This window comes from Oncorhynchus clarkii, chromosome 5 (genome assembly GCF_045791955.1).
Source record: "Oncorhynchus clarkii lewisi isolate Uvic-CL-2024 chromosome 5, UVic_Ocla_1.0, whole genome shotgun sequence".
Taxonomy (NCBI): domain Eukaryota; kingdom Metazoa; phylum Chordata; class Actinopteri; order Salmoniformes; family Salmonidae; genus Oncorhynchus; species Oncorhynchus clarkii.
Window position 1 is genome coordinate 63,745,928 of NC_092151.1, and position 27,621 is coordinate 63,773,548.

Here is a 27,621-nt window from a genome sequence, read left to right on the forward strand (position 1 = left end):
ATTTTCATGAATAGTTAACGTTGCGTTATGGTAATGAGCTTGAGTCTGTATTCACGATACCGGATCCGGGATGGGGAGATCAGAGAGGTTAAACTGAAATTGCAACTAATCACGGACGGTTGTGATACAGCCAACCTAACTTAGAAATACATTTGACAATAGAATTCTCCCCCTACCCTCCTAGACAAGTCTATTGTCCAGCTACCTGCTAATAGCCAAAATGGCGCTGTACAACGTGACCATATGTTTGAAAGAGTATTTTCTAGTAAGCAACAATTTGTTTAACTTCATTAGACAACTTTGTTCCAATATTTCAGTGATATTTTATCCCATAGTAATTTGTTATGGATCCATAACTAAATAAATGTCTGCATTTTGAAAGAGTATTTTTATCATTATTTTATTAATGAAAGCCATTAATTGTTACATTGTTAAAGTTTGAACGTGTAGACTGGCACTAAGAACAGCGGGAACATTTCCCTAGTCAGCACCATTACAATATGGCCCAAATGTGTTGCTCTGTGCTACCCAGTGTGGCGGGGTGGGGGTCCACCCCCCATGGGCTAGGTCAGTCTTCTGTGTGTACCTCTGCGGCCCATCCCGTGCCCCCTGCCATTGTGCCTTGTACCTCGCTCACTTCAATGGATACAGCTGCAGAAGGCAAGGCAATCCCATTGTGCGCGACTCACCTCTAAGTCCCGTAGCATAATCGCAAAACTTTTAGTGCAGAAACCACTGTATATCAGGAGTCAATGACCCATTCAAAAACTACAGTAAGGACCACTAACCATTTGCTGCTCACATACAGTGCATTCAGAAAGTATTCCGAACCCTTCCCTTTTTCCACATTTGTTAAGTTACAGCCTTATTCTAAAATGGATTAAATAAATAAAAAAGTATCAATCTACACACATTACACTATAATGACAAAGCAGAAAGTTATTTCGACATTTTTACAAAAAATAAACATAAATACCTTATTTACATAAGTATTCAGACCCTTTGCTATGATACTCGAACTGAGTCTCATAGCATTGAAGGACTAGTAGACTGGGTTTCCTTATTCAGTGATATACAGTATATGTTGGCAGAAATTAAGTCATATCAACACGTGATGTTTTAGGTCTGCAAGCTGCTAGTTATACACTGCTCAAAAAAATAAAAAGGGAACACTTAAACAACACAATGTAACTCCAAGTCAATCACACTTCTGTGAAATCAAACTGTCCACTTAGGAAGCAACATTGATTGACAATAAATGTCACATGCTGTTGTGCAAATGGAATAAACAACAGGTGGAAATTATAGGCAATTAGCAAGACACCCCCAATAAAGGAGTGGTTCTGCAGGTGAGACCACAGACCACTTCTCAGTTCCTATGCTTCCTGGCTGATGTTTTGGTCACTTTTGAATGCTGGTGGTGCTTTCACTCAAGTGGTAGCATGAGATGGAGTCTACAACCCATACAAGTGGCTCAGGTAGTGCAGCTCATCCAGGATGGCACATCAATGCGAGCTGTGGCAAGAAGGTTTGCTGTGTCTGTCAGCGTAGTGTCCAGAGCATGGAGGCGCTACCAGGAGACAGGCCAGTACATCAGGAGACGTGGAGGCGGCCTAGGAGGGCAACAACCCATTAGCAGGACCGCTACCGCCGCCTTTGTGCAAGGAGGAGCAGGATAAGCACTGCCAGAGCCCTGCAAAATGACCTCCAGCAGGCCACAAATGTACATGTGTCTGCTCAAACGGTCAGAAACAGACTCCCATGAGGGTGGTATGAGGGCCCGACGTCCACAGGTGGGGGTTGTGCTTACAGCCCAACACCATGCAGGACGTTTTTCATTTGCCAGAGAACACCAAGATTGGCAAATTCGCCACTGGCGCCCTGTGCTCTTCACAGATGAAAGCAGGTTCACACTGAGCACGTGACAGACGTGACAATCTGGAGACGCCGTGGAGAACGTTCTGCTGCCTGCAACATCCTCCAGCATGACCAGTTTGGCGGTGGGTCAGTCATGGTGTGGGGTGGCATTTCTTTGGGGAGCCGCACAGCCCTCCATGTGCTCGCCAGAGGTAGCCTGACTGCCATTAGGTACCGAGATGAGATCCTCAGACCCCTTGTGAGACCATATGCTGGTGTGGTTGGCCCTGGGTTCCTCCTAATGCAAGACAATGCTAGACCTCATGTGGCTGGAGTGTGTCAGCAGTTCCTGCAAGAGGAAGGCATTGATGCTATGGACTGGCCCGCCCGTTCCCCAGACCAGAATCCAATTGAGCACATCTGGGACATCATGTCTCGCTCCATCCACCAACACCACGTTGCACCACAGACTGTCCAGGAGTTGGCGGATGCTTTAGTCCAGGTCTGGGAGGAGATCCCCCAGGAGACCATCCGCCACCTCATCAGGAGCATGCCCAGGCGTTGTAGGGAGGTCATACAGGCACGTGGAGGCCACACACACTACTGAGCCTCAATGACTTGTTTTAAGGACATTACATCAAAGTTGGATCAGCCTGTAGTGTGGTTTTCCACTTTAATTTTGAGTGAGACTCCAAATCCAGACCTCCATGGGTTGATAAATTTGATTTCCATTGGTCATTTTTGTGTGATTTTGTTGTCAGCACATTCAACTATGTAAAGAAAAAAGTATTTAATAAGAATATTTCATTCATTCAGATCTATGATGTGTTAGTGTTCCATTTATTTTTTTGAGCAGTGTATATTCCATGCTATACATTCTCAGAAGTCTCACGGATCTGCGTCCAAACGAAGCCTCAGTACAGGGGTTGAATATGCAGTGAAATACAGCACATTTGGAAAGTATTAAGACCCCTTCCCCTTTTCCAAATGTTGTTACGTTACAACCTTTTCCTAAAACAGATTAAATAAATGTTTTTCCTCATCAACATACACAATACCCCATAATGACAAAGCAAACATTTTTGCAAATGTATTAAAAATAAATAACAGAAAAACATTATTTACATAAGTATTCAGACCCTATGCTATGATACTCAAAATTGAGCTCAGGTGGATCCTGTTTCCATTGATCATCCCTGAGATGTTTCTACAACTTGAGTCCTGTGGTAAATTGAATTGATTGGACAGGCACACACCTGTCTATGTAAGGTCCCACAGTTGACAGTGCATGTCAAGGCAAAAACCAAGCCAGGAATTGCCCGTAGAACTCCGAGACAGGATTTTGTTGAGGAACAGATCTGGGGAAAGGTACAAAAACATTTCTGCAGCTTTGAAGGTCCCCAAGAACACAGTGGCCTCCATCATTCTTAAACGGAAGAAGTTTGGAACCGCCAAGGCTCTTCCTAGAGCTGGCCACCCGGCCAAACTGAGCAATCGGGGAGAAGGGCCTTGGTCAGGTAGGTGACCAAAACCCTGTGGTCATTCTTAGAGCTCCAGAGTTCCTCTGTGGAGATGAGAGAACCTTCCAGAAGGACAACCATCTCTGCAGCACTCCACCAATCAGGCCTTTATGGTAGAGTAGCCAGAAGGAAGCCACTCCTCAGTAAAAGGCACATGACAGCCTGCTTGGAGTTTGCCAAAAGGCACCAAAAGGACCCTGACCATGATAAACAAGATTCTCTGGTCTGATGAAACCAAGATTGAACTCTGGCCTGAATGCCAAGTGTCATGTCTGGAGGAAACCTGGCACCATCCCTACGGTGAAGCATGGTGGTGGTAGCCTCATGCTGTGGGGGTGTTTTTCAGCGACAGGGACTGGGAGACTTGTCAGGATCGAGGGAAAGATTAACGGAGCAAAGTACAGAAAGATCCTTGATGAAAACCTGCTCCAGAGCTCTCAGGACCTCAGACTGGGGTGAAGGTTCACCTTCCAACAGGACAACGACCCCAAGCACACAGCCAAGACAATGCAGGAGTGGCTTTGGGACAAGTCTCTGAATGTCCTTGAGTAGTCCAGCCAGAGCCCGGACTTGAACATCTTTGGAGAGACCTGAAAATAGCTGTGCAGCAACACTCCCAATCCAATCTGACAGAGTTTGATAGGATCTGCAGACAAGAATAGGAGAAACTCCCCAAATACAGGTGTGCCATGCTTGTAGCGTCATACCGAAGATTTTAGGCTGTAATTGCTGCCAAAGTTCCTTCAACAAAGTCCTCAGTAAAGGGTCTGAATACTTATGTATACCTTTTTATTTTCTTTATTTTCTTTATTGCTAAAAACCTGTTTTTACTTTAAATATGGGTAATATGTGTAGATTTATGAGGGGAGATTTTTATTTATTTAATCCACTTTAGAATAAGGCTGTAATGTAACAAAACGTGAAAAAACTGAAGTGATCTGAATACTTTCCGAATTCACTGGAAGTGATCTCTAACGTGGCGTCTAGATATATGCCTACATAAGACTATAATAATACAAGACATTTTGACTAACAATGTATTTTTCTAATGAGTGGACCCCAATCCCCATCCCCGCTCCCCCAGCCAGACTCACCTTGTTCTGTTCATACTTGTACTGGATCTTGAGGGTCTCAGAGGCCCGGATCATGGACTGCATGGAGGTGAAGATGTTCTGATAGACCAGTTTGGTGAAGCCTCTTTTGTCCTCGTCGGTGTAGCCCGTCCCGTGGATGATGCGCATCTGTTTGATGAAGGTGCTCTTGCCGCTTTCGCCAGTGCCTGTGGAGAGACAGGACAGAACACAGGTTAGACAGAGGTTTCCAAATGTTTTCAGTTTGAGTGTAGCCCGTCCCGTGGATGATGCGCACACTATCCAAGTTTTTTATTTTTTATTTTTTTTTACCTTTATTTAACTAGGCAAGTCAGTTAAGAACAAATTCTTATTTTCAATGACGGCCTAGGAACAGTGGGTTAACTGCCTGTTCAGGGGCAGAACGACAGATTTGTACCTTGTCGGCTCTAACCACTAGGCTACCCTGCCGCACTGGAGCGTGGAGTGAGATTCCCAAAGGCTGGAGGGAAGGCCTTCTCGCCCACTCCAATTCTGCTCCAGTAGCGCTCACTTAACAAGCTCACAAGAAACTGATAAAACACACAGGTGCAAAAATCAAGGTGACTTACAAAGATGAGGACCAAGAGAGGGAATGCAGTGATGTAATGTCCACAACTAAAGAATCATTGTAGAAATTGAAAAAAATCATCTCGAAAGCATGATGCTGTACTAACTACGTGCACATGCTAAAAGCAAGGAACACGATGGGTAGCTAATTAAGTGTGCCATTGTAGCACAGTATTTATAAACAAAAAAATCTGATCTCTTTAAGTTTTCATTTTTGTTCCATTCAATAGGCCATAATTGATTTTGGCCAAATAGGCCTTGCATATTCCAACTTCAAGACCCTTTCCGTTTTGATTTTGGCTATTTTGCACAAAAACCTTTAGGCCTGCCTATTGAAAAGAAGAAAAAAAGAAAAACTCTGCATCCCTGCCCAGCCTGACAAGATTGGCCAAAAAGGTGTTTAGCAGTGGCTCTGCAAGCATGGAGAGGATATTCTCCGCTGCTGGCCTGCTCTCCGGGCACCATCGTATGAGCCTGAAGCCAGACTCAAAGGCACTGTAGAGTGAGCCTAATACAAATGAAACAAAAAATGCCATATATCATTCTAAGTAAGTCACAGTCTATGAGCAATTTCTAAACTATAATTATTTAATAGAGTTTAATGTTGTTTAAATACGGAGTGCTTAATGTCCCTGACTCCCTACCAGCCCAGTGTTGAAATAATTCACAATGTATTTCTTTGTAGGCTATAGCCTTGAAAAAAATTGAAATAAAGCCTAAATAATTCATTTCCGTTCCTTCTAAGGCTCCTTGTCTGGATCCTGACCTATTTAGAGTGTTCATATGCTGTTTAATATGACATGTAGCCTATTTGAAATGATAAGCGTTTCTTACGGTCACATTTTCATGTTGATTAAAAACACTTAATTCAAATCATATGGTTTCATTTCAATACATCAAAACCAAAATGGTATGTCCAGGTAGACAACAATAGATGAGTGTTGGTTAAATTGTGATTTTAATAAATGTAGCGAATTTAGAGTGCCATTTTTCTCTCCTGTGAGTACAGAGAGGTTTCAGTGGAGCGGATGGAAAGGAGATGTAGCACCAGAGCAGTGTTGTCAACACCGCTCACATACTCTGTGATACCCTCTCCTCCATGCGACCAGACGGGCCGCACCATGCGACAAGTGCATGAGACTGATATACCATCCAGAAGGGTACTTTGTGCAGGAAAACAGTACACATGACTTGTGCATTGCCAGGAGCTATACATTCTACCACAACTCTAATGTCTGGCACCCTCCAACATCTTATCATGGATGGACGATCAGACAGAAACAGACAACCCCACATCTCCAACACCACAGCATTTTCTGGGTCCCAGCGGAGGTCCCAAATATTTTGTATCTTTATATGGACATTTCTAACTGCTGTGCCCAACAATGGTATATTTGGGAATGACGAGTCCAAACCAGTGTAGAGAACAGTTAAGTACGGGTAGAGCACTACCCTGCCTCCCTCCAACACACCATCCTCTCCTCTCCCAGTACCCAGGCTGAGTCATCACAGCTTCAGCAGCTCTCCTCTGACGCTCTTCCCGTTCTCCTCCCTTTCCATATTCTACTCTCCAATACCTGTCATTTCTCCTCTCCCCCTCTCGCCTTCTCAGTGCTGAGTACTACCCGCTTCCTCACTACCCGTTTCCTCTATTTGCTCTGCAACCTTTGCACACATGCCAGGCTGGGGAGCAACATGAAATAGCCCATTACATAACGTATTTTCTTTGTCACCCGTAGACCCGGCTGCTGCTGCTCCTTTCAGAGCTCAGAAGTCAAGGCAAGCAATGGGAGATTTACTATCTAGCACTGTCTTAAATGGTTGGTTTGGATATGAGTTTTTCAGAAAAGCTAATGAATTGAAAGCAGTCGAAACAAGGCCATTTCATGCACTGAGAAAAAAAGGCAAAAAACCACATGTAGCTTAATAAGGGATAGGTCTAGTGTTAGGTAGATGGATTTTGAGGACATAAGTCTTTCTTTTGGACATTGGCCAATTTGACCATTTACCAGCCAGGGTCCCCCCTATATTTAATCTGATGGCAGTTAATAAAGGAATGATCAGTAGATGCATAATGTGTGTGTGCTGTAGCACTGCACATTTTACTCTCCTCTCTGTGACAAAGCTGCATTGATGAGTGTCTGAGAGCCCTGACCGGTGTTGGTCTTCCTCAGAGGATCTCTGCTCCTCAGTTAACTAGGTCAGGCCAGACAGTTTCCTACAGATGAGCCGACTTCAATGAAAGGTTCACAATTAGCCTCACACACTGTGATCTCTCACTGACCCCTACTAAATGAAGAGAGGAACCTCAGAAACTCAGTGGAGACGGGGAGGAAATTGAGGGAACATAGTAATATTGTCCTGATGTCATACCAGGTACTGTGTGGAGTCACACATTAGAAGAACTGGACAAGGCATGAGCAATCAACAGAATCAGGCGGAAGGATCGCAGCGGTTGGATTTCCAGGATAAGTGCAGAAGACAAACACAGACCTCAGTCAGGAGTGAGGAAATTCTGGGAGGCAGTATACAATCCGGTGTTGTCATCCTTATTCAGTTCAAACACACAGCTATGTTACCAAATATCTAGGAAACTATCTACATTCACCACTAGCACTGTTGCTACACAAGTGTTGAAGTACATTTCTAGTTACCGTGGCAACTATTATATTATTAAATATTTTAGAAAGTTCTACAAGTAACTCAAAATACCCACTGCACTGCCAACTGAAATCATTTAAAAGGCAACTGTACAATGCACCTGTTTATTGATAAAATACTACAAACCAACCAAATTGACTAATGATAAAATCTGTTCCATAATTCTTTCTCCATGTTTATTGGGTTGGTATTAGACTTGGTTGCCAGAGCCCGAATGTAAAGAGGCTTACTCGCTATCAATTATGAGTACTTCTGGTAATTAGCCTTCTAGTATAATGCTAACCCAGTATCATGAAAGGCCTACTTACGGCTGGGCGGTATACCGTACTTTAATATATATATACACTGCTCAAAAAAATAAAGGGAACACTTAAACAACACAATGTAACTCCAAGTCAATCACACTTCTGTGAAATCAAACTGTCCACTTAGGAAGCAACACTGATTGACAATACATTTCACATGCTGTTGTGCAAATGGAATAGACAACTGGTGGAAATTATAGGCAATTAGCAAGACACCCCCAATAAAGGAGTGGTTCTGCAGGTTGTGACCACAGACCACTTCTCAGTTCCTATGCTTCCTGGCTGATGTTTTGGTCACTTTTGAATTCTGGTGGTGCTTTCACTCTAGTGGTAGCATGAGACGGAGTCTACAACCCACACAAGTGGCTCAGGTAGTGCAGCTCATCCAGGATGGGGCATCAATGCGAGCTGTTGCAAGAAGGTTTGCTGTGTCTGTCAGCGTAGTGTCCAGAGCATGGAGGCGCTACCAGGAGACAGGCCAATACATCAGGAAACGTGGAGGAGGCCGTAGAAGGGCAACAACCCAGCAGCAGGACCGCTACCTCCGCCGTTGTGCAAGGAGGAGCACTGCCAGAGCCCTGCAAAATGACCTCCAGCAGGCCAAAAATGTGCATGTGTCTGCTCAAACGGTCAGAAACAGACTCCATGAGGGTGGTATGAAGGCCCGACGTCCACAGGTGCTTACAGGCCAACACCGTGCAGGACGTTTGGCATTTGCCAGAGAACAACAATATTGGCAAATTAGCCACTGGCGCCCTGTGCTCTTCACAGATGAAAGCAGGTTCACACTGAGCACGTGACAGACGTGACAGAGTCTGGAGACGCCGTGGAGAACGTTCTACTGCCTGCAACATCCTCCAGCATGACCGGTTTGGCGGTGGGTCAGTCATGGTGTGGGGTGGCATTTCTTTGGGGGGCCGCACAGCCCTCCATGTGCTCGCCAGAGGTAGCCTGACTGCCATTAGGTACCGAGATGAGATCCTCAGACCCCTTGTGAGGCCATATGCTGGTGCGGTTGGCCCTGGGTTCCTCCTAATGCAAGACAATGCTAGACCTCATGTGGCTGGAGTGTGTCAGCAGTTCCTGCAAGAGGAAGGCATTGATGCTATGGACTGGCCCGCTCGTTCCCCAGACCTGAATCCAATTGAGCACATCTGGGACATCATGTCTCGCTCCATCCACCAATGCCACGTTGCACCACAGACTGTCCAGGAGTTGGCAGATGCTTTAGTCCAGGTCTGGGAGGAGATCCCTCAGGAGACCATCCGCCACCTCATCAGGAGCATGCCCAGGCGTTGTAGGGAGGTCATACAGGCACGTGAAGGCCACACACACTACTGAGCCTCATTTTGACTTGTTTTAAGGACATTAAATCAAAGATGGATCAGCCTGTAGTGTGGTTTTCCACTTTAATTTTGAGTGTGACTCCAAATCCAGACCTCCATGGGTTGATACATTTGATTTCCATTGATAATTTGTGTGATCATTCAGATCTAGGATGTGTTATTTTAGTGTTCCCTTTATTTTTTTGAGCAGTATATATATATATACACACACACACACACACCAAAGTATTGATGCACGGACCGGTTTGGGTTTTTAATTGATCTTCTATAACAGTATTTGAATGTTTGGTTTATTAAAATGTGATACGCCATGTGTAACGTCCATTTTTAGTTCACTCCGCTACTTGAGTCCATCCCTCTCCACTCCCTCCACACAGACCTAGACCCACCCAGTCACTCAAGAAGCACATTTGTTGCTTGACCACGAGACACTTTCGTTCAGTCTGCATGGTCCATGCAGCACATGCAACAATGTTGTTTCCAATAATTTTATACTAATATAAATCCACAAGTGTTCCATAATTACAATATTAGTTATTGTTTCTTACATCTGCAAACAGCTAGTTTATAGTTTCTTAGCAAGTTAAGCTAAATCGTGTTAACCACTAATGCTAATCGCTAGTTAGATGGCTAGCTAGTTATTTTATGTTGAATTGAACAGTATAAAATATTCCAAATGGAGAAAGACTCATTGAAATAATTTAAAATATGTGTTGCGACCCTAGTGTCATGCACTACTCATAAAGCAAATGTAGAACTTTCATGAATCAAAAACCTAAATTACCATAAAAAAATGTGAAAAATACCATAAATATTTTGGCCATATCGCCTAGGCCTACTCAGTGTAGCATGTTTCAATTAAAATCTAATTTGAACTATGTAATTATTACGTAATTACCACATCACCATGCACTTCCTGAGTAAATACAATGTAATAAGTGGACTGTAAAATATAAAATGTCAGCAAAACTTAAGAGCCGTCTGACAATATCAGTGAAGCAGAGAATTGTCACACCTCACACCCCGTGAAGTGAGAAAATAGGTAGTGAGAAAGTGAGAAAGTGAGAAAATAGGTAAAAATGGATCCATTTCATTTGGTGTAGAGGGCCACGGGATGCATTTCCACTCCAAACGAATGGAAGGCAATAACTTGAGGCTGAGATTGGCTTCCTCTGAGGAGAAAACTGAGGAGAAAAACAACTGAGTGTGACAAAGTGGAGGAGTAAGGCGCCCTTTTGTAAATTATTATCCAAAATGTTGCCCTGCGATGCGATTAGGCAGCCAGCTCAGCAGAATATCACTGGGAAGGGGCCTCCCGGGTGGCGCAGTGGTTAAGGGCGCTGTACTGCAGCGCCAGCTGTGCCATTAGAGTCCCTGGGTTCGCGCCCAGGCTCTGTCGTAACCGGCCGCGACCGGGAGGTTCGTGGGGCGACGCACAATTGGCCTAGCGTCGCCCGGGTTAGGGAGGGCTTGGTCGGTAGGGGTGTCCTTGTCTCATCGCGCACCAGCGACTCCTGTGGCGGGCTGGGCGCAGTGTACGCTAAGCAAGGTGGCCGGGTGCTTGGTTGGGTTGTGTATCGGAGGACGCATGACTTTCGGAGTTGTAGCGATGAGACAAGATAGTAGCTACTACAACAATTGGATACCACGAAATTGGGGAGAAAAAGGGGTAAAATTTAAAAAAAAGAATAAAAAAAAGAATATCACTGGGACACTGGCTGGATACGAGGCCCCAGGCTCTGTTCACAGGGAGCCTTCTCTGGGTTAGGCGGCTAGCAGGCTGGGTTTTAGAAGGAACTCAAAACCCTAACACTTGGTGACCCACACGGCCAGCGAGATTTGCATTTAGGATTCCCGTCTTGATGCTGAACAGCTGCTCCGGACAAGTCTAGCAGTAGCGAGATATAACTTTCTTCCTTATTAATTTCCCGTGACCCTGTCACAAGATGACAGTCCTTTCTCCCTCCTCTGTGCCTGTGCAGCAGCTTTGCTGAGGATGCTTCCTGTCTCTGCCTGCGTGGAGCAGACTAGTAGGCACTAGGTAGCCTACATCTCAATAATATAGTTGTGTCCTCTCCATGTATAATTTCCTTCATATGCACTGATATCAGCATAGACGGGTGAAACCAAAATTGGTAGACATCCTCCATATTCACCTAGCCTGTGTTTTCGGCTCAGTGCAGCTGAAGGAGACAAGCAGAGGACGCGACGTTAGACTATTAAAACGCAGTCCTTGCCTTAAACCTGTCGCCAAGGCACATCCTCAGGCCCTGAACATGGATCGTGCAGGCTGCAGTCTTCCAACCGAATGACAGTCATTTCTCCAGTGCCTTCGGGAGGGAAGTTGGGGAGTAGATCAGAGGAGACTGGGAGAGATTGCCATCCGGGTGGATGTGCCTGTCTGTGGCAGATTCGGTTCTTTCCGCTGACTGGAATCAGAGGAGTAATCTGAGTGGGCAGACCAAGAGAGGGAGAGCATCTCTGTGGAGAGCAGTTCTATTCCAGTTTGGAGAGCACTCCATTATTTTCCTGCTAACAGTGCCTTCAGAAAGTATTCACACCCCTTGACTTTTTACACATTGTGATGCGTTATAGCCTGAATTCAAAATGTATTGAAATTAGACTTTGTCACTGGCCTACCCACAATACCATAGAAAGTGGAATTCTGCATTTAGAATTTTTACTAATTAATACAACATGTAAAGCTGAAATGTCTCAAGTCAAACCTAAATACGTTCAGGAGTAAACATTTGCTTAAGTCAAATAATAAAATACATGGGCTCAGTGTTAAGTAATGATCAACAACCAATATGACAATATTTGAAGAATTTAGAAGATGCAAATGCGGCGCAATCCAGGTGTGGAAAGCTTTTAAGAGACTTACCCAGAAAGACTCACAGCTGTAATCGCTGCAGAGAAGTATTGACTCAGGGGTGTGAATGTAAATTTGATATTTCTGTATTTCATTTTCAATACATTTGCTAAAACGTCTAAAAGCATGTTTCCACTTTGTCATTATGGGGTATTGTGTGTAGAAGGGAGAGAAAAATCATAAAATGAATCCATTTTGAATTCAGGCTGTAACAAAAAAATTGGATTAAGTCAAGGGGTATGAATACCTTCTGAAGGCACTGTAAATGTCCATCTAATCATTTGCCTATTTTTGTTCAAATCTAATCAGAACTAACAGCACGGGAATAGCCATATTTCCCACTGGGTAAAAGACTAGTGGGGCTTCGCAATCCCACCTTGGGTTAATCTAATTGTGTTCCAACCGGCTAACTTCTCTTTCTGGAACTCAGAGAAAGAAACACACACTGAGCAAGCAAAACACATGCAGGCCGCTGGTGATGCCTGACAATGCAGACAGACACACATCAGACAATGTCTTAAAGGGTAAGGCTCTTCTAGACCACATGGGATGGCCTAGCCCTATATCTTGATGCGTAATAGTGCCTTGGGAATCATAGCATCACCTAATCTTACTGAACTTAACCTTTGGATGGACTCACTCCCTGAGATCCAGTCGTTACAGGGATATACAGTTGAAGTCAGCAGTTTACATACACCTTAGCCAAATACATTTAAACTCAGTTTCACAATTCCTGACATTTAATCCTAGTAAAAATTCAATTTTAGATCAGTTAGGATCACCACTTCATTTTAATAATGTGAAATGTCAGAATAATAGTAGAGAATGATTTCAGCTTGTATTTCTTTCATCACATTCCCAGTGGGTCAGAAGTTTACATACACTCAATTAGTATTTGGTAGCATTGCCTTTAAATTGTTTAACTTGTGTTAAACGTTTTGGGTAGCCTTCCACAAGCTTCCCACAATAAGATGGGTGAATTTTGGCCCATTGCTCCTGGCAGAGCTGGTGTAACGGAGTCAGGTTTGTAGGCCTTGCTCGCACACGCTTTTTCAGTTCTGCCCACACATTTTCTATAGGATTGAGGTAAGGGCATTGTGATGGCCACACCAATACCTTGACTTTGTTGTCCTTAAGCCATTTTCCCACAACTTTGGAAGTATGCTTGGGGTCATTGTCCATTTGGAAGACCCATTTGCGACCAAGCTTTAACTTCCTGACTGATGTCTTAAGATGATTTAATATATCCACATCATTTTCTTCCTCATGATGCCATCTACTTTGTGAAGTGCACCAGTCCTTCCTGCACCAAAGCACCCCCACAACATGATGCTGCCACCCCTGTGGTTCACGGTTGGGATGGTGTTCTTCGGCATGCAAGCCTCCCCCTTTTTCCTCCAAACATAACGATGGTGATTACGGCCAAACAGTTCTATTTTTGTTTCATCAGACCAGAGTACATTTCTCCAAAAAGTACGATCTTTGTCCCCATGTGCAGTTGCAAACCGTAGTCTGGCTTTTTTAATGGCGGTTTTGGAGCAGTGGCTTCTTCCTTGCTGAGCGGCCTTTCAGGTTATGTCGATATAGGACTTGTTTTACTGTGGATATAGATACTTTTGTACCTGTTTCCTCCAGCATCTTCACAAGGTCCTTTGCCGTTGTTCTGTAATAATTGATATGCACTTTTCGCACCAAAGTACGTTCATCTCTAGGAGACAGAACGCGACTCCTTCCTGAGCGATATGACGGCTACGTGGTCCCATGGTGTTTATACTTAAGTACTATTGTTTGTACAGATGAACGTGGTACCTTCAGGTGTTTGGAAATTGCTCCCAAGGAGGAACCAGACTTGGAGGTAAACAATTATTTCTCTCAGGTCTTGGCTGATTTCTTTTAATTTTCCCATGATGTCAAGCAAAGCGGCACTGAGTTTGAAGGTAAGCCTTGAAATACATCCACAAGTACACCTCCAATTGACTCAAATTATGTCAATTAGCTTATCAGACGCTTCTAAAGCCATGACATACTTTTCTTGAATTTTCCAGAAAATTAGAGGTATTTCCAGAATATTAGACCCTCACCAGGGTCTTGACCTGACTGCAGTTTGGCATCATAACCAACTTCAGTGGGAAAATGCTCACCTTCGAAGGCCACTGGTATGCTGGAGAAGTCGGCTCTTCATGGATTACTCCCAGGTTTCAACTGTACTGGGCAGAAAGCGTGTACTGCGACTAGAGGTCGACCGATTATGATTTTTCAACGCCGATACCGATTATTGGAGGACCAAAAAAGACGATGCCGATTAGAAATCGGCCGATTTAAAAGAAAATGTATTTGTAATAATGACAATTACAACAATACTGAATGAACACTTATTTTAACTTAATATAATACATAAATAAAATAAATTTAGCCTCAAATAAATAATGAAACGTGTTCAATTTGGTTTAAATAATGCAAAAACAAAGTGTTGGAGAAGAAAGTAAAAGTGCAATATGTGCTATGTAAGAAAACTAACATTTAAGCTCCTTGCTCAGAACATGAGAACATATGAAAGCTGGTGGTTCCTTTTAACACGAGTCTTCAATATTCCCAGGTAAGAAGTTTTAGGTTGTAGTTATTATAGGAATTATAGGACTATTTCCCTCTATACCATTTGTATTTCATTAACCTTTGACTATTGGATGTTCTTATAGGCACTTTAGTATTGCCAGTGTAACAGTATAGCTTCCGTCCCTCTCCTCGCTCCTCCCTGGGCTCGAACCAGGAACACACCGACAACAGCCACCATCGAAGCAGCGTTATCCATGCAGAGCAAGGGGAACAACCACTCCAAGGCTCAGAGAGAGTGACGTTTGAAATTCTATTAGCGAGCTAGCTAGCTAGCCATTTCACATCGGTTACACCAGCCTCATCTCGGGAGTTGATAGGATTGAAGTCATAAACAGCGCAATGCTTGACGCACAATGAAGAGCTGCTGGCAAAACGCCTGAAAGTGCTGTTTGAATGTTTACGCGTCTGCTTCTGCCTACCACCGCTCAGTCAGATACATGTATGCTTAGTCAGATTATATGCAACGCAGGACACGCTAGATAATATCTAGTAATATCATCAACCACGTGTAGTTAACTAGTGATTATGATTGATTGATTGTTTTTTATAAGATAAGTTGCTAGCTAGTTCAACTTACCTTGGCTTACTGCATTCGCGTAACAGGCAGTCTCCTTGTGGAGTGCAAGGAGAGAGAGGCAGGTTGTTATTGCGTTGGACTGGGTTAACTAGATTGGCTCCCCCCGAGTTGACAAGGTGAAAATCTGTCGTTCTGCCCCTGAACGAGGCAGTTAACCCACCGTTCCTAGGCTGTCATTGAAAATAAGAATGTGTTCTTAACTGACGTGCCTAGTTAAATAAAAGGTGATAAAAAAATACATGTCAAAATTGGCTAAATCGGTTTCTGATTGTTATGAAAAGTTGAAATCGGCCCTAATTAATCAGCCATTACGATTAATCAGTCGACCTCTAATTGCGATGTGTGGGCGAGAGGTTTGCGGATGTCAACGTTGTGAACAGAGTGCCCAATGGTGAAGGTGGGGTTATGGTATGTGCAGACATACGCTACAGACAACAAACACAATTGCATTTTTTCCGATGGCAATTTGAATGCACAGAGATACTGTGATGAGATCTTGAGGCCCATTGTCGTGCCATTCATCCGTTGCCATCACATTTCAGCATGATAATGCACGGCCGGCCCCATGTCGCAAGGATCTGTACACAATTCCAGAAAGCTGAAAATTCTTCCATGGCCTGTATACTCAGACACCCACTGAACATGTTTGGGCTGCTGCTACTAGCTGTTTATTATCTATGCATAGTCACTTTACCGCTACCTTCATGTACATGTTACCTAAATTCTCAATTAACCTGTACCCCCGCACATTGACTCAGTACCAATACCCCCTCTATATCGCATCGTTATTTTGTATTTTTTTATTGTGTTACTTTTTTTTCTTCTACATGTGATCTAACACTGGGCTCTAACTCAACTAGCAAAGGATATAAACAAAATGTGCAAACGTGACTACATGCAGCTCTCGCTTTGATCTTAAAACAAGTGCATCGACTCACGACCGCTCATGCTGTAAACACAGTCCAGTTCAAAGTAAATGGCGCAGATCCATATATGGCAATGGTCTATTTGCATATTTGGCTACTGCAGCGCTGCTTGTTTATGCCACACTGGTCTGTGTAGAGTACGGGCTGAGTCGTGCATGTCAATACAATAGAATCCTACTCCGATTCGTTCTGCCTACAACAAAATCTCTTGCATAGTTTGTTTTGGTACTGTATGTTGCATTGAAAGTGGCTAATATTGCCCTGATTCGATAAAAAATTGCAACAGTAAAGGTAAACGTTGATTGTGTGAACAGGGTCACCAACCTTTTCTGAGTCAAGATCACTTTGAATCAAAATGCATGCAGAGAACTACCGCTCAGATTTTGTAAAATGACTTAAAAAATGTAAGGCTTTGCAACATTAACCAATTAAAAACAGCTATAGGCCCAATATACTACCACCACATATTGGCTTTGATTGAATTGCCCAGCAAATGCCTTTATTTTGAAGCAATTAAAAAATATATTTCAAAATTTGAAGTAGGCTATATGATCACACCCGTAATAGATCCGTTGTTGTATTACTTGTGAAGCATAGCTGAGTGAGCATACATTTTTTTTAAATAGCTTTTTATTTAAATTTTATTGGGCTGATGATGCCTGCATCTGATGTTCAGTCTCAGAAGGAGAGAGCAACAGATGGAGGGTCCGCCTCTTAAAATCCCTCCACTCTCCCTGACCAAAAAGGGACAGTCTTCCAGATTATGGCGAACCTCGAGTTGCACTGCATTATTTCTGCCTCATGCACACATGTTGTTGATCTTATGAACAGAGAAGGTGAAATATTCCTGGATATTAAAAAATGACCCAAGCCGCTAATAACAATGCAACCCTATAGAAACACTTTCCTACTCATTCATTACTGCTGCAGTGCTTGTTGTAAGCACTGAGTGGAAATAGGATAGAGGTGCATTTTATGGCTTATAAAAGTGTTGAATACAAAGTGTTGACAGTGCTGAGTAAGAACTTAAACATGAACTCACTCATAAAAACAGCATCTCTTTGCTGTATTCGTTGACAGTCTCTCTAGTCATGGTTTTAAAATCTCACAGTATCAACTTTGCTGTAGCTTTCTTTTATGCCTGCTACGATACTGCAGATACGGTCATCTGACCCTTCCGAATTGGCCAGAGTTTGGCCCATAGTGCACTTGATTTGCTCTAGAAATCAAGGAAAAACTAGGGTGCAGAGTCACCACACAGGAAGATGTGAAAAAAATAGGAACACAAGGCATTATCGTTGTTTTTTTTACAGAAATGTTAGGGGATTGAATAGGAATGCCTTTGCGATCGACCGGTTGGTGACCACTGCCCTAGAAAGTTGAGTCAAGTTCAAACTTGTACTTCTCTCTGTGGGCTAATATTTATGCGCAGCAGTCTCGAGGCTACTTGAGACTGTCGCAGCTTAGAGGGAGCATTGGTCCCAAGGTCAAATCTTTGTCTATTTATTGAGGCTACCAAATAGCCCTTATTATTTTAATAGTAATAATTTTTACAAATTCCAAATGCAAGTTTCATAAGTAAATTATTCATTTCAAGCCATTTTTACATACCGTAAACAGTTAAATATCTTGATCACCAAACCCTTTTTGGAGCTGCATATCCATTTATGGCAATCCTTTCTGTACAATGACATTTGCGCTGCACCCGATCCTATAGCTGTACAGCAAATCAGCAATCTGTTCACTAGCTCAGTGGTTCTCAAACTTAACCCACATCCCCCAAAAAGGAGTGGTTCAAAGCTTGTAACCCCAGCACATGCATGCGCTGCTCAAATGTAGCCTGTCATTACAACCATAAACAATGATGCATTTCCAAAACGCAAGACACAGAAATAAAACTGCGCTTACACCTGGATTTTAAGCTGAAAGTCATTCACATTAGCAGTCAATATCAACTAGGGATATCATGTCACATTGTCACTCCTCTGGTGTCCAGAACAAGCAGGAGCATATGGCTGGCTAACTGTATGCAGTGGGGGTTGCGGGATCAGATGGAAAGCAGGAACTGTCTGTAGCCATTTTCCTTCCTCACAAATATCGTAATTAATTTGCCAGAATGTTACATCTTCAACCCATAGGTATTGAAGGAAGTGAGATGTTACAGCCATCTTCAGACATAGCCAGTACCACCACTGAGGTATATAATTGTAAACCCACCCAACCTAGGCCTATCTGGAATATGAAAATTAATGAAATCACCAGGTAGCCTATTGTTCTGGCAAAGATGAATCTGTAGGATATTGGTGAACTGCATTTTATATGGATAATATTAACATAGGTAAGCTACAAGCGCTTTTTGGTCACTAATCTGGATGTGAGACCACATTTGAGTGCCAATGCTGATGACTGGTCACTGATCAACAGTCAATAAATTCAACTTTTTTGTTCCGAAGCACAAATTAGATGATTTTGAAACAAGAATTTGGTGCGATGCCTTAGGCCTATGTTAGTAACCAGATCAAACACGCAAATGTATAAATAAAATACAAAATGGTAGGCTATATGTAGCTTATTAAAATATTTATGGAAAAAAAACCTCTAAATTACGACACCCCCCCCCCCAAAACCTCACTGCGCTAGCTCACCCGACCTTTGTTGACAGTTTTCTGGTCCAAATCAGAGGGTCAAGCGTGTGTTTCACTAGTCAATATGTTTTTGTTTTTTTTTGCAAGTGCGATACAGTCTCTGGCTGCGTGGAGAGTAGCCTAATCCATGGAGACACAGTACTACAAAATGAGTGAAAACGTTACAAAACCTGGCCAGATAATATCAAGTCAGTCTCAAGTGAAAGTAGAGTTGAAGTCAAGTCTTAAGTTATTTTATATCCAGTCAAATCATTAGCCATCAAATGTGACTCGAGTCCAAGTCGTGTGACTCGAGTCCAAGTCGTGTGACTCGAGTCCAAGTCGTGTGACTCGAGTCCAAGTCGTGTGACTCGAGTCCAAACCTCTGGCGATAATATACCACATAGGAAGTGTATAATATAATATACCAATCTCAAAAAGAGAGGCACGCCACTCTATACGTTTCACAGTATTAGGAGTTATCCCTTGTGGAAGACTATGAGCTCACCCATTGCGGGCAAAGGTGTACTTCAAATCAAATATTATATGTCACATGCGCTGAATACAACAGGTGTAGCTTACAGTTTCTTACAAGCCCTTAACCAACAATGCTTTAAGAAGTTAAGAAAAACAAAGTAAAAAATAGAAAAGTAATGAAATAAAAACAAATAATTAAACAGCAGCAGTAAAATAACAATAGCGAGGCTATATACAGGGGGTACCAGTACCCAAAGCCAACTCATCTTTGGCCGCCTTTCCGTCCAGTTCGATGCTCCCAATGACTGGAACGAATAGCAAAAATCACTGAAGCTGGAGACTCATATCTCCCTCACTAGCTTTAAGCGCCAGCTGTCAGAGCAGCTTACTGATCACTGTACCTGTACACAGCACATCTGTAAATAGCACACCCAACTACCTCATCCCAATATTGGTTATTTATTAATTTTTTTGCTCTTTTGCACCCCAGTATCTCTACTAGCACATCATCTGCACATCTATCACTCCAGTGTTAATGCTAAATCGTAATTATTTTGGCTCTATGGCCTATTTATTGCCTTACATCCCTAATCTTACTACATTTGCACACACTGTACATAGATTTTTCTATTATGTTATTGACTATAGGTTTGTTTATCCCATGTGTAACTGTTGTTTTTGTCGCACTGCTTTGCTTTATCTTGGCCAGGTCGCAGTTGTAAATGAGAACTTGTTCTCAACTGGCCAACCTGGTTAAATAAATAAAAATGTAGGCAGAGTTAAAGTGACCATGCATGCATAATAAACAGAGTAAAAGAGGGGTCTGAGTAGCCCTTTGATTAGCTGTTCAGGAGTCTTATGGCTTATGGCTTGGAGGGTAGAAGCTGTTAAGAAGCCTTTTGGACCTTGACTGATGTACTGGGCTGAACGCACTACCCTCTGTAGTGCCTTGCGGTCAGAGGCCGAGCAGTTGCCATACCAGTCAGGATGCTCTCGATGGTGCAGCTGTAGAACCTTTTGAGGATCTGAGGACCCATGCCTGAGGAGGAATAGGCTTTGTCATGCCCTCATCACAACTGTCTTAGTGTGTTTGTTCTATGATAGTTTGTTGGTGATGGACACCAAGGAACTTAAAAGTTCTCAACCTGCTCCACTGCAGCCCCGTCGATGAGAATGGGGGCGTGCTCGGTCCTCCTTTCCCTGTAGTCCACAACCATCTCCTTTGTCTTGATCACGTTGAGGGAGAGGTTGTTGTCCTGACACCACACGACCAGGTCTCTGACCTCCTCCCATGTGGCTAAGATTTCAAACCTCTCATTAATAGCTGGGTGGTGAATGTCTTAAACTTCCCAATGATAGGTGCTGTATAGCTCAAATCAGGTGACACACTTTTGATGGTAGCAGCAGTCAGATCACACATGCAAGGCAATTCAGTGCATTCAAGAGAGCCGGGCCCATAATTTATGGTGAGTAGGACTACTGGTACACAAATGTAAATCAATTTAAAAATTATAGCTTTTTCTAATAAACTCGTGTGGATGTGTCAATGAGGCAGTTTAGATGCAATCAGGTTTTCAGTGGTGTGTACAGTAGGTAGGTAATACATAATGGGTGTTTGATCATACGAGACGAGAGAGATCTTTGGGTGTGCCAAAAAACAATCCCTCATGACCTGATCTCCTGTGCATCTCAACAGATGCTGCATGTGCATATTAAATAAATCAGCCAAAGTAATATACAGAATTAACATATAGTGCATTCGGGAAAGTATTCAGACCCCTTGACTTCTTCCAAATGTTGTTACGTTAGCCTTATTCTAAAATGGATTCAATGACTTTCTTTCCTCAATCTACACACAATTGCCCATAATGACAAAGGGAAAACAGGTTTAGACATTTTTACAAAAGTATTAAAAATATAAAAATAAGAACCTTTGCTATTTTTCAGACCCTTTGCTATGAGACTTGAAATTGAGCTCAGGTGCATCCTGTTTCCATTGATGATCCTTGATGTTTCTACCTGTGGTAAATTCAATTAATTGGACATGATTTGGAAAGGCACACACCTGTCTATATAAGGTCCCACAGTTGATAGTGCATGTCAGAACAAAAACCATGCCATGAGGTCGAAGGAATTGTCCGCAGAGCTCCGAGACAGGATTGTGTTGAGGCACAGTTCTGGGGAAGGGTACCAAAAAATCATCTGCAGCATTGAAGGTCCCCAAGAACACCATGGCCTCCATCATTCTTAAATGGAAGCCGTTTGGAACCACCAAGACTCTTCCTAGAGCTAACCGTCCAGCCAAAGTGCGCAATCAGTGGAGAAGGGTATTGGTCAGGGAGGTGACCAAGAACCCTATGGTCACTCTTACAGAGCTCCAGAGTTCCTCTGTGAAGATGGGAGAACCTTCCAGAAGAACAACCATCTCTGCAGCACTCCACCAAATCAGTCCTTTATGGTAGAGTGGCCAGACAGAAGCCACTGCTCAGTAAAAGGCACATGACAAATTGCTTGGAGTTTTCCTAAAGGACTCCCAGACCATGATAGACAAGATTCTCTGGTCTGATGAAACAAAGATTGAACTCTTTAGCCTGAATGCCAAGTGTCACATCAGGCGGACACCGTAGGGATGGTGCCAGGTTAAGCATGGAGGAGGCAGCATCATGATGTGGGGATGTTTTTCAGGGGCGGGGACTGGGAGACTAGTCGAGATCGAGGGAAAGATGAACGGAGCAAAGTACAGAGAGATCCTTGATGAACACCCCAGTCTGAGATCCTGAGATCTCTGGAGCAGGTTAAGGTTCACCTTTGAACAGGACAACGACCCTAAGCACACAGCCAAGACAACACAGGAGTGGCTTCGGGACAAGTCTCTGAATGTCCTTGAGTGGCCCAGGCAGTGCCCGGAATTGAACCTGATCGAACATCTCTGGAAAGACCTGAAAATAGCTGTGCAGCGACAGACCCCTTCCAACCTGACAGAGCTCGAGAGGATCTGCAGCAAAGAATGGGAGAAACTCCCCAAATACAGATGTGCCAAGGTTGTAGCATCATACCCAAGAAGATTCAAGGCTGTAATCGCTCCCAAAAGTGCTTCAACAAAGTACTGAGTAAATAGTCTGAATACCTATGTAAATGGAATATTTCCGTATTTTATTTTTATGTGCAAAACAAAATTCGAAAAACCTGTTTTTGCTTTGTCATTATGGGGTATTGGCACACCATAAAAAATTATTTAATCAATTTTAGAATAAGTCCAACGCAATAAACCGTGGAAAAAGTCAAGGGGTCTGTATACTTTCCAAATGCACTGTATGCCCTATCAAATAAATATTAGAAGCTGGGAGGGGAATACAAGCAAAGAAATTAATCCATTACTTCCCTGAACAGAGCAGAGTCAGTGCCTGTTGAGAATAACACCCACCCTAGAAATATCTAGGGTAGATCCGACTCGGTCATATAACGAAAGCACTGGTCATCCCTGACACAAGCAGCAACCACATCCAATAAAGGTGGGCATCTCTGGACTTGTACCAGAGTTTCCCCTGAAATTACTCAGGCAGGATAGGATTCCCAAATTAGCTGTTTTCACACTAAACGTATGCCTTCAGTTGGTTTCTGTAGAAGCCTTTGATATTTACAAGCCTGGATGCCGACTCATGATGAAAATATAGGGAAACTGGATACAAAGCAGAGCAGAGGGCTTCCTCTGTGGATCTGGGTCATGTTTAGAGTGACAGTGCAGTGGGGTGTGTTTATGTGTGTAACAGCTTGAGGACGGGGGCTGGAGCTCTACCAGTGGAGCCAACATTCATTTTACTGGCACACCGGGGAGGTAGGCACAGCCACGGCTAGAGTCAGCTCAGAACCCTCTCCAGTCACTGTGTCAGCGGGAACACAGAGCAGAGATCCATGTGTGAAAATGCCCAAGTCCTGGCACTCAGCTCTCCCCAACACATATCTCGGAGGGTTTTGCCGACAGATAAGGGCGACATCTTACGAGTTCCAACCAATCTGTTATTTAGTGACTTTTTGTGTTCAGATTTTTTTATACAGAAAATGTCATACTATTATCATACCACCAAGCACTACTGGACATCAGATCGATAGTTACCTCGACTTTTTACCTCAAATCCAACTTCAACTCCTGACTGCTGTTCCCTTGTTCAATTCCTTTGTGTCATGGGCTACCAAAAAGCTGCAGGTGTAATTGCGGGAGACGTGTCGGCATCCTGGTGAGATTGAGACGCAGATAATAAACCGGCACTCCCCTCCATTCTATTCACAAATGTCCAGTCACTTGAGAAGATGGGTTAACTTCGTTCGAGACAATATGAGACTTGAACAGCTGCAATATTAGATGTTTTGCAGAGACGTGGCTGGATGACCCTGTAAGTAGGACTCAGTGGTATCTCCATGCAGCAGCAAGATCGAACGAAGGCGGACTTGGGCAAGTCCAAAGGGGGAGGGGTGCGTGTTCATAAACAACAACTGGTACGCTGCTTCCAGTGTGAAAGAAATCTCGAGCAATTGCTCACCTGATATAGAATACCTCATGGTAAGATGCAGACCCTTTAATATACCAAGAGAGTTTACCAACACGTCTCCTGTGCCATTAGGGGCGCTAAAACTCTAGACCACTTGTATTCTACCCACAGAGACGCACATAAGGCCCTCAATCCTCCTCCCTTCGGCAAATCTGACCATTAGGTTGGAGTCATTAAAAGTTGTTTTTCAACCACTCCACAGATTTTTGTTAACTATAGTTTAGGCAAGTCGGTTAGGACATCTTCTTTGTGCATGACAAGTAATTTTTCCAACAATTGTTTACAGACAGATTACTTCACTGTATCACAATTCCAGTGGGTCAGAAGTTTACATACACTAAGTTGACTGAGCCTTTAATAAACAGACTGGAAATTCCAGAAAATTATGTCATGGTTTTAGAAGCTTCTGAAAGGCTAATTAACATAATTTGAGTCAACTGGAGGTGTACCCCTGAACGTAGTTCAAGGGGATGTTTTTCAGCGGCAGGGACTGGGAGACTAGTCAGGATCGAGGGAAAGATGAACGGAGCAAAGAACAGAGAGATCCTTGATGAAAACCTGCTCCAGAGAGCTCAGGACCTTAGACTAGGGTGAAGGTTCACCTTCAAACAGGACAACAATCCTAAGCACACAGCCAAGACAACGCAGGCGTGGCTTCGGGACAAGTCTCAATGTCCTTGAGTGTCCCAGCCAGACCCCGGACTTGAACCTGATCAAATATATCTGGAGAGACCAGAGACCTGAAAATAGCTGTGCAGCAACACTCTCCTTCCAACCTGACCGAGCTTGAGAGGGTCTGCAGAGAAGAATGGGGGGGGGGGGGGGGGGGACTCCCAAAATACAGGTGTGCCAAGCTTATAGCATCATATCCAAGAATTCTCAAGGCTGTAATCGCTGCCAAAGGTGTTTCAACAAAGTTCTGAGTAAAGGGTCTGAATACTTGTCAAATTCGATTTGTTTATTTTTAACACATTTGCAAAAAAATATTTTTAAAACTTGTTTTTGCTTTGTCATTATGTGGTAGTGTGTAAATTGAGTAAAAAAACATTTCATCCGTTTTAGAATAAGGCTCTAACGTAACAAAATGTTGGTTAAGTCAAGGTGTCGGAATACTTACTAAATGCTGCTACTGTTCTTTATTTTACTATTATTATTAATCAGTGGTGGGCCGTCAGGGCCAGGAAGGCCTTCTCTGCTGGCCTAAACATCATCAGAATATAATTTTAAATATATTTTCCCACAAATATGTATTCAATTATTCCCCAGAGTAAGAGTTCATTTCATAGCTTTCCTCTTGATTGCACTGCTTCCAGCCCCAGGTTGAGATTTGGAGGGCTGGTCTTTATGTTAGATCATTTATCCAATCATATTCAGTGTTGCCAGGGGTCTAAAATCTGCCCTCAGGCCTTCAGAATCAACAGTGCGGGCGCTTGTAGCTTAAAGTGAATGGAAATGAAAATTTAGTGTCAACCAATCAGCTTTAGAGTTGGCTATTGTACGCCTGCTGGCTGGCTCCAGTGTTACACAGGAGCCAGCTAGCAGGCGTAGTGCGTGCACGTCTTTTGATTGGATCACCAATATTGAGAGGCAAGTCCTATGGGTACATCTATGCAGAACCTCAGAACTAGGAAACTGAACTTGATAAACTAATTAATTTGCGTACTACTAAGCTGTTTTTTCAATCCACAATGGCAGAAGGAGGAGAAGATATTGATTTGGTCGAGGATATAATTATAACGCCATTCTCAAGACGAACTTTTCAAGAAAAGTTAGACATTGTAAGGAGAGGTCGCCCGACGCCGACGCTACAAAGCCTGTCACAGGCGGGAAAGGGGTTCGTTCGCCACTTTCAAAGTTCCAACTACGAGCGCTATCAATGGCTCACAGGCTCCGAGAAGCACTGCAAACTGTACTGCTGGGAATGCCTATTATTTGCAAGTGATCGATTTGGTGTTTGGAGCCACACTGGCTTTGCAAACTTGAGTTGTCTAACCAAGGCAGCAACGAGACACCAAAGTACAGCTGGGCACTTAAAAGCAATGGTGCTTTTGAAAACTTTTGGAGACACCCGAGTGGATCTACAGCTCAACGAACAAGCGCGCAGGGCAACGGAGCTGCACAATAAAAAGGTAAAGAAAAATAGGGAAATATTGAAAAGACTCATTGATTGTGCCATGTTTTTGGGTAAACAGGAAGTGTATTATTTCTTTTTGGACTTAAAGCTCAAAGTTTGTGGACCAGAAATGGATAGAAGAAGAATATTACTGTTGCACTCGACTATGTTCTTGCCTATTAGTTGAACTGTACTGTATTGTACTCTTCCCCTGCAATTCTCTGAATAAAAATGTAAATTTCAAGGTGACGCACAGCTTGGTTATACTGCGTTTCTGTCTAAATGTATAGTGTCTAGAGCCATGGCATCATAATGATGGTAATAAGAGGTGGATTAATTCGGGTGGGACTGTGTAGGACCTCACTGAAGGCCCAGGCCCCAGGCCCACGGCACGCCACTGTTATTAATATCATCATCATCCTCTCCTAAAGCTTAGTCACTTTAACCTGTACATATATACACCTCATATCCCTGTACATTCTTCTGGTACTGGTGCTCCCTGTATACAGCTCCATTCTTGTATTTTATACCGTGTGTTACTATTACTCTTTTTATTATAATTTTGTGTGTCAGCGGATGTGCTCCCTGGCACTGTGGAGGGAGATGGGCCACCCTCTGGGAGGCAGAGGGGCATGGGGACATACATTCACTCACAGCAGAGCAGCCTGATTAGCCAGAGGAGAACTCCTCCTGGACATCAACAGGTGGAGCTGCCTGGGATCTGAGTCAGGCGCTCAGCAGCCTAAATACACTTCCTTCTGTTCCAGCGAGCAATGTCTTCAACAATGTCAAAATCGTACAATGAACTATTGCACAGGGGCTAGAAAACCATCTGTCTTGACCTATAATTACAGCTAGCTGACTAAAAAGTTGTGTACAAGAACATTACCCTTGACACTCAATTTAGTATGATATGTTATGTTTCGAATGGTATGTATTAATTTCTGCATGTTATCACATATTACAAATTTGCAAAACGTACTATACGTTACAAATTTGCTAAACGTATGATAAACTCAGCAAAAAAAGAAACTCACTGTCAACTGCTTTTATTTTCAGCAAACTTAACATGTGTAAACATTTGTATGAACATAACAAAATGAAAAGTAACAGTATTTGGTGTGGCAACCAGCTGCATTAAGTACTGCAGTGCATCTCCTCCTCATGGACTGCACCAGATTTGCCAGTTCTTGCTGTGAGATGTTCCACCAAGGCACCTGCAAGTTCCCGGACATTTCTGGGGGGAATGGCCCTAGCCCTCACCCTCCGATCCAACAGGTCCCAGACGTGCTCAATGGGATTGGGATCCAGGCTCTTGGCAGAGCACTTACATTCCGGTCTTGCAGAAAATCAGCCATAGTGCTCGTTCTGTGCGTGGTGGCATTGTCATGCTGGAGGGTCATGTCAGGATGAGCCTACAGGAAGTGTACCACATGAGGGAGGAGGATGTCTTCCCTGTTAATTTTTTTATTTGACCTTTATTTAACTAGGCAAGTCAGTTAAG

General features: G+C 43.2%; 1 protein-coding gene across 3 annotated transcripts in view; it reads right to left on the minus strand.

The window, feature by feature from the left end:
- The window catches only part of LOC139409193 (guanine nucleotide-binding protein subunit alpha-11), a 101,445-nt gene that overhangs the window by 35,550 nt on the left and 38,274 nt on the right, over nt 1-27,621 (minus strand). For all 3 annotated transcript variants that reach the window (XR_011634377.1, XM_071153999.1, XM_071154000.1), the window contains exon 2: nt 4,472-4,656. Coding sequence is in view for 2 of the 3 variants with exons in the window: in XM_071153999.1 (XP_071010100.1) it covers nt 4,472-4,656 (185 nt within the window). In the remaining variant the exon portion in view is untranslated. The remainder of the gene's footprint in view (nt 1-4,471; nt 4,657-27,621) is intronic.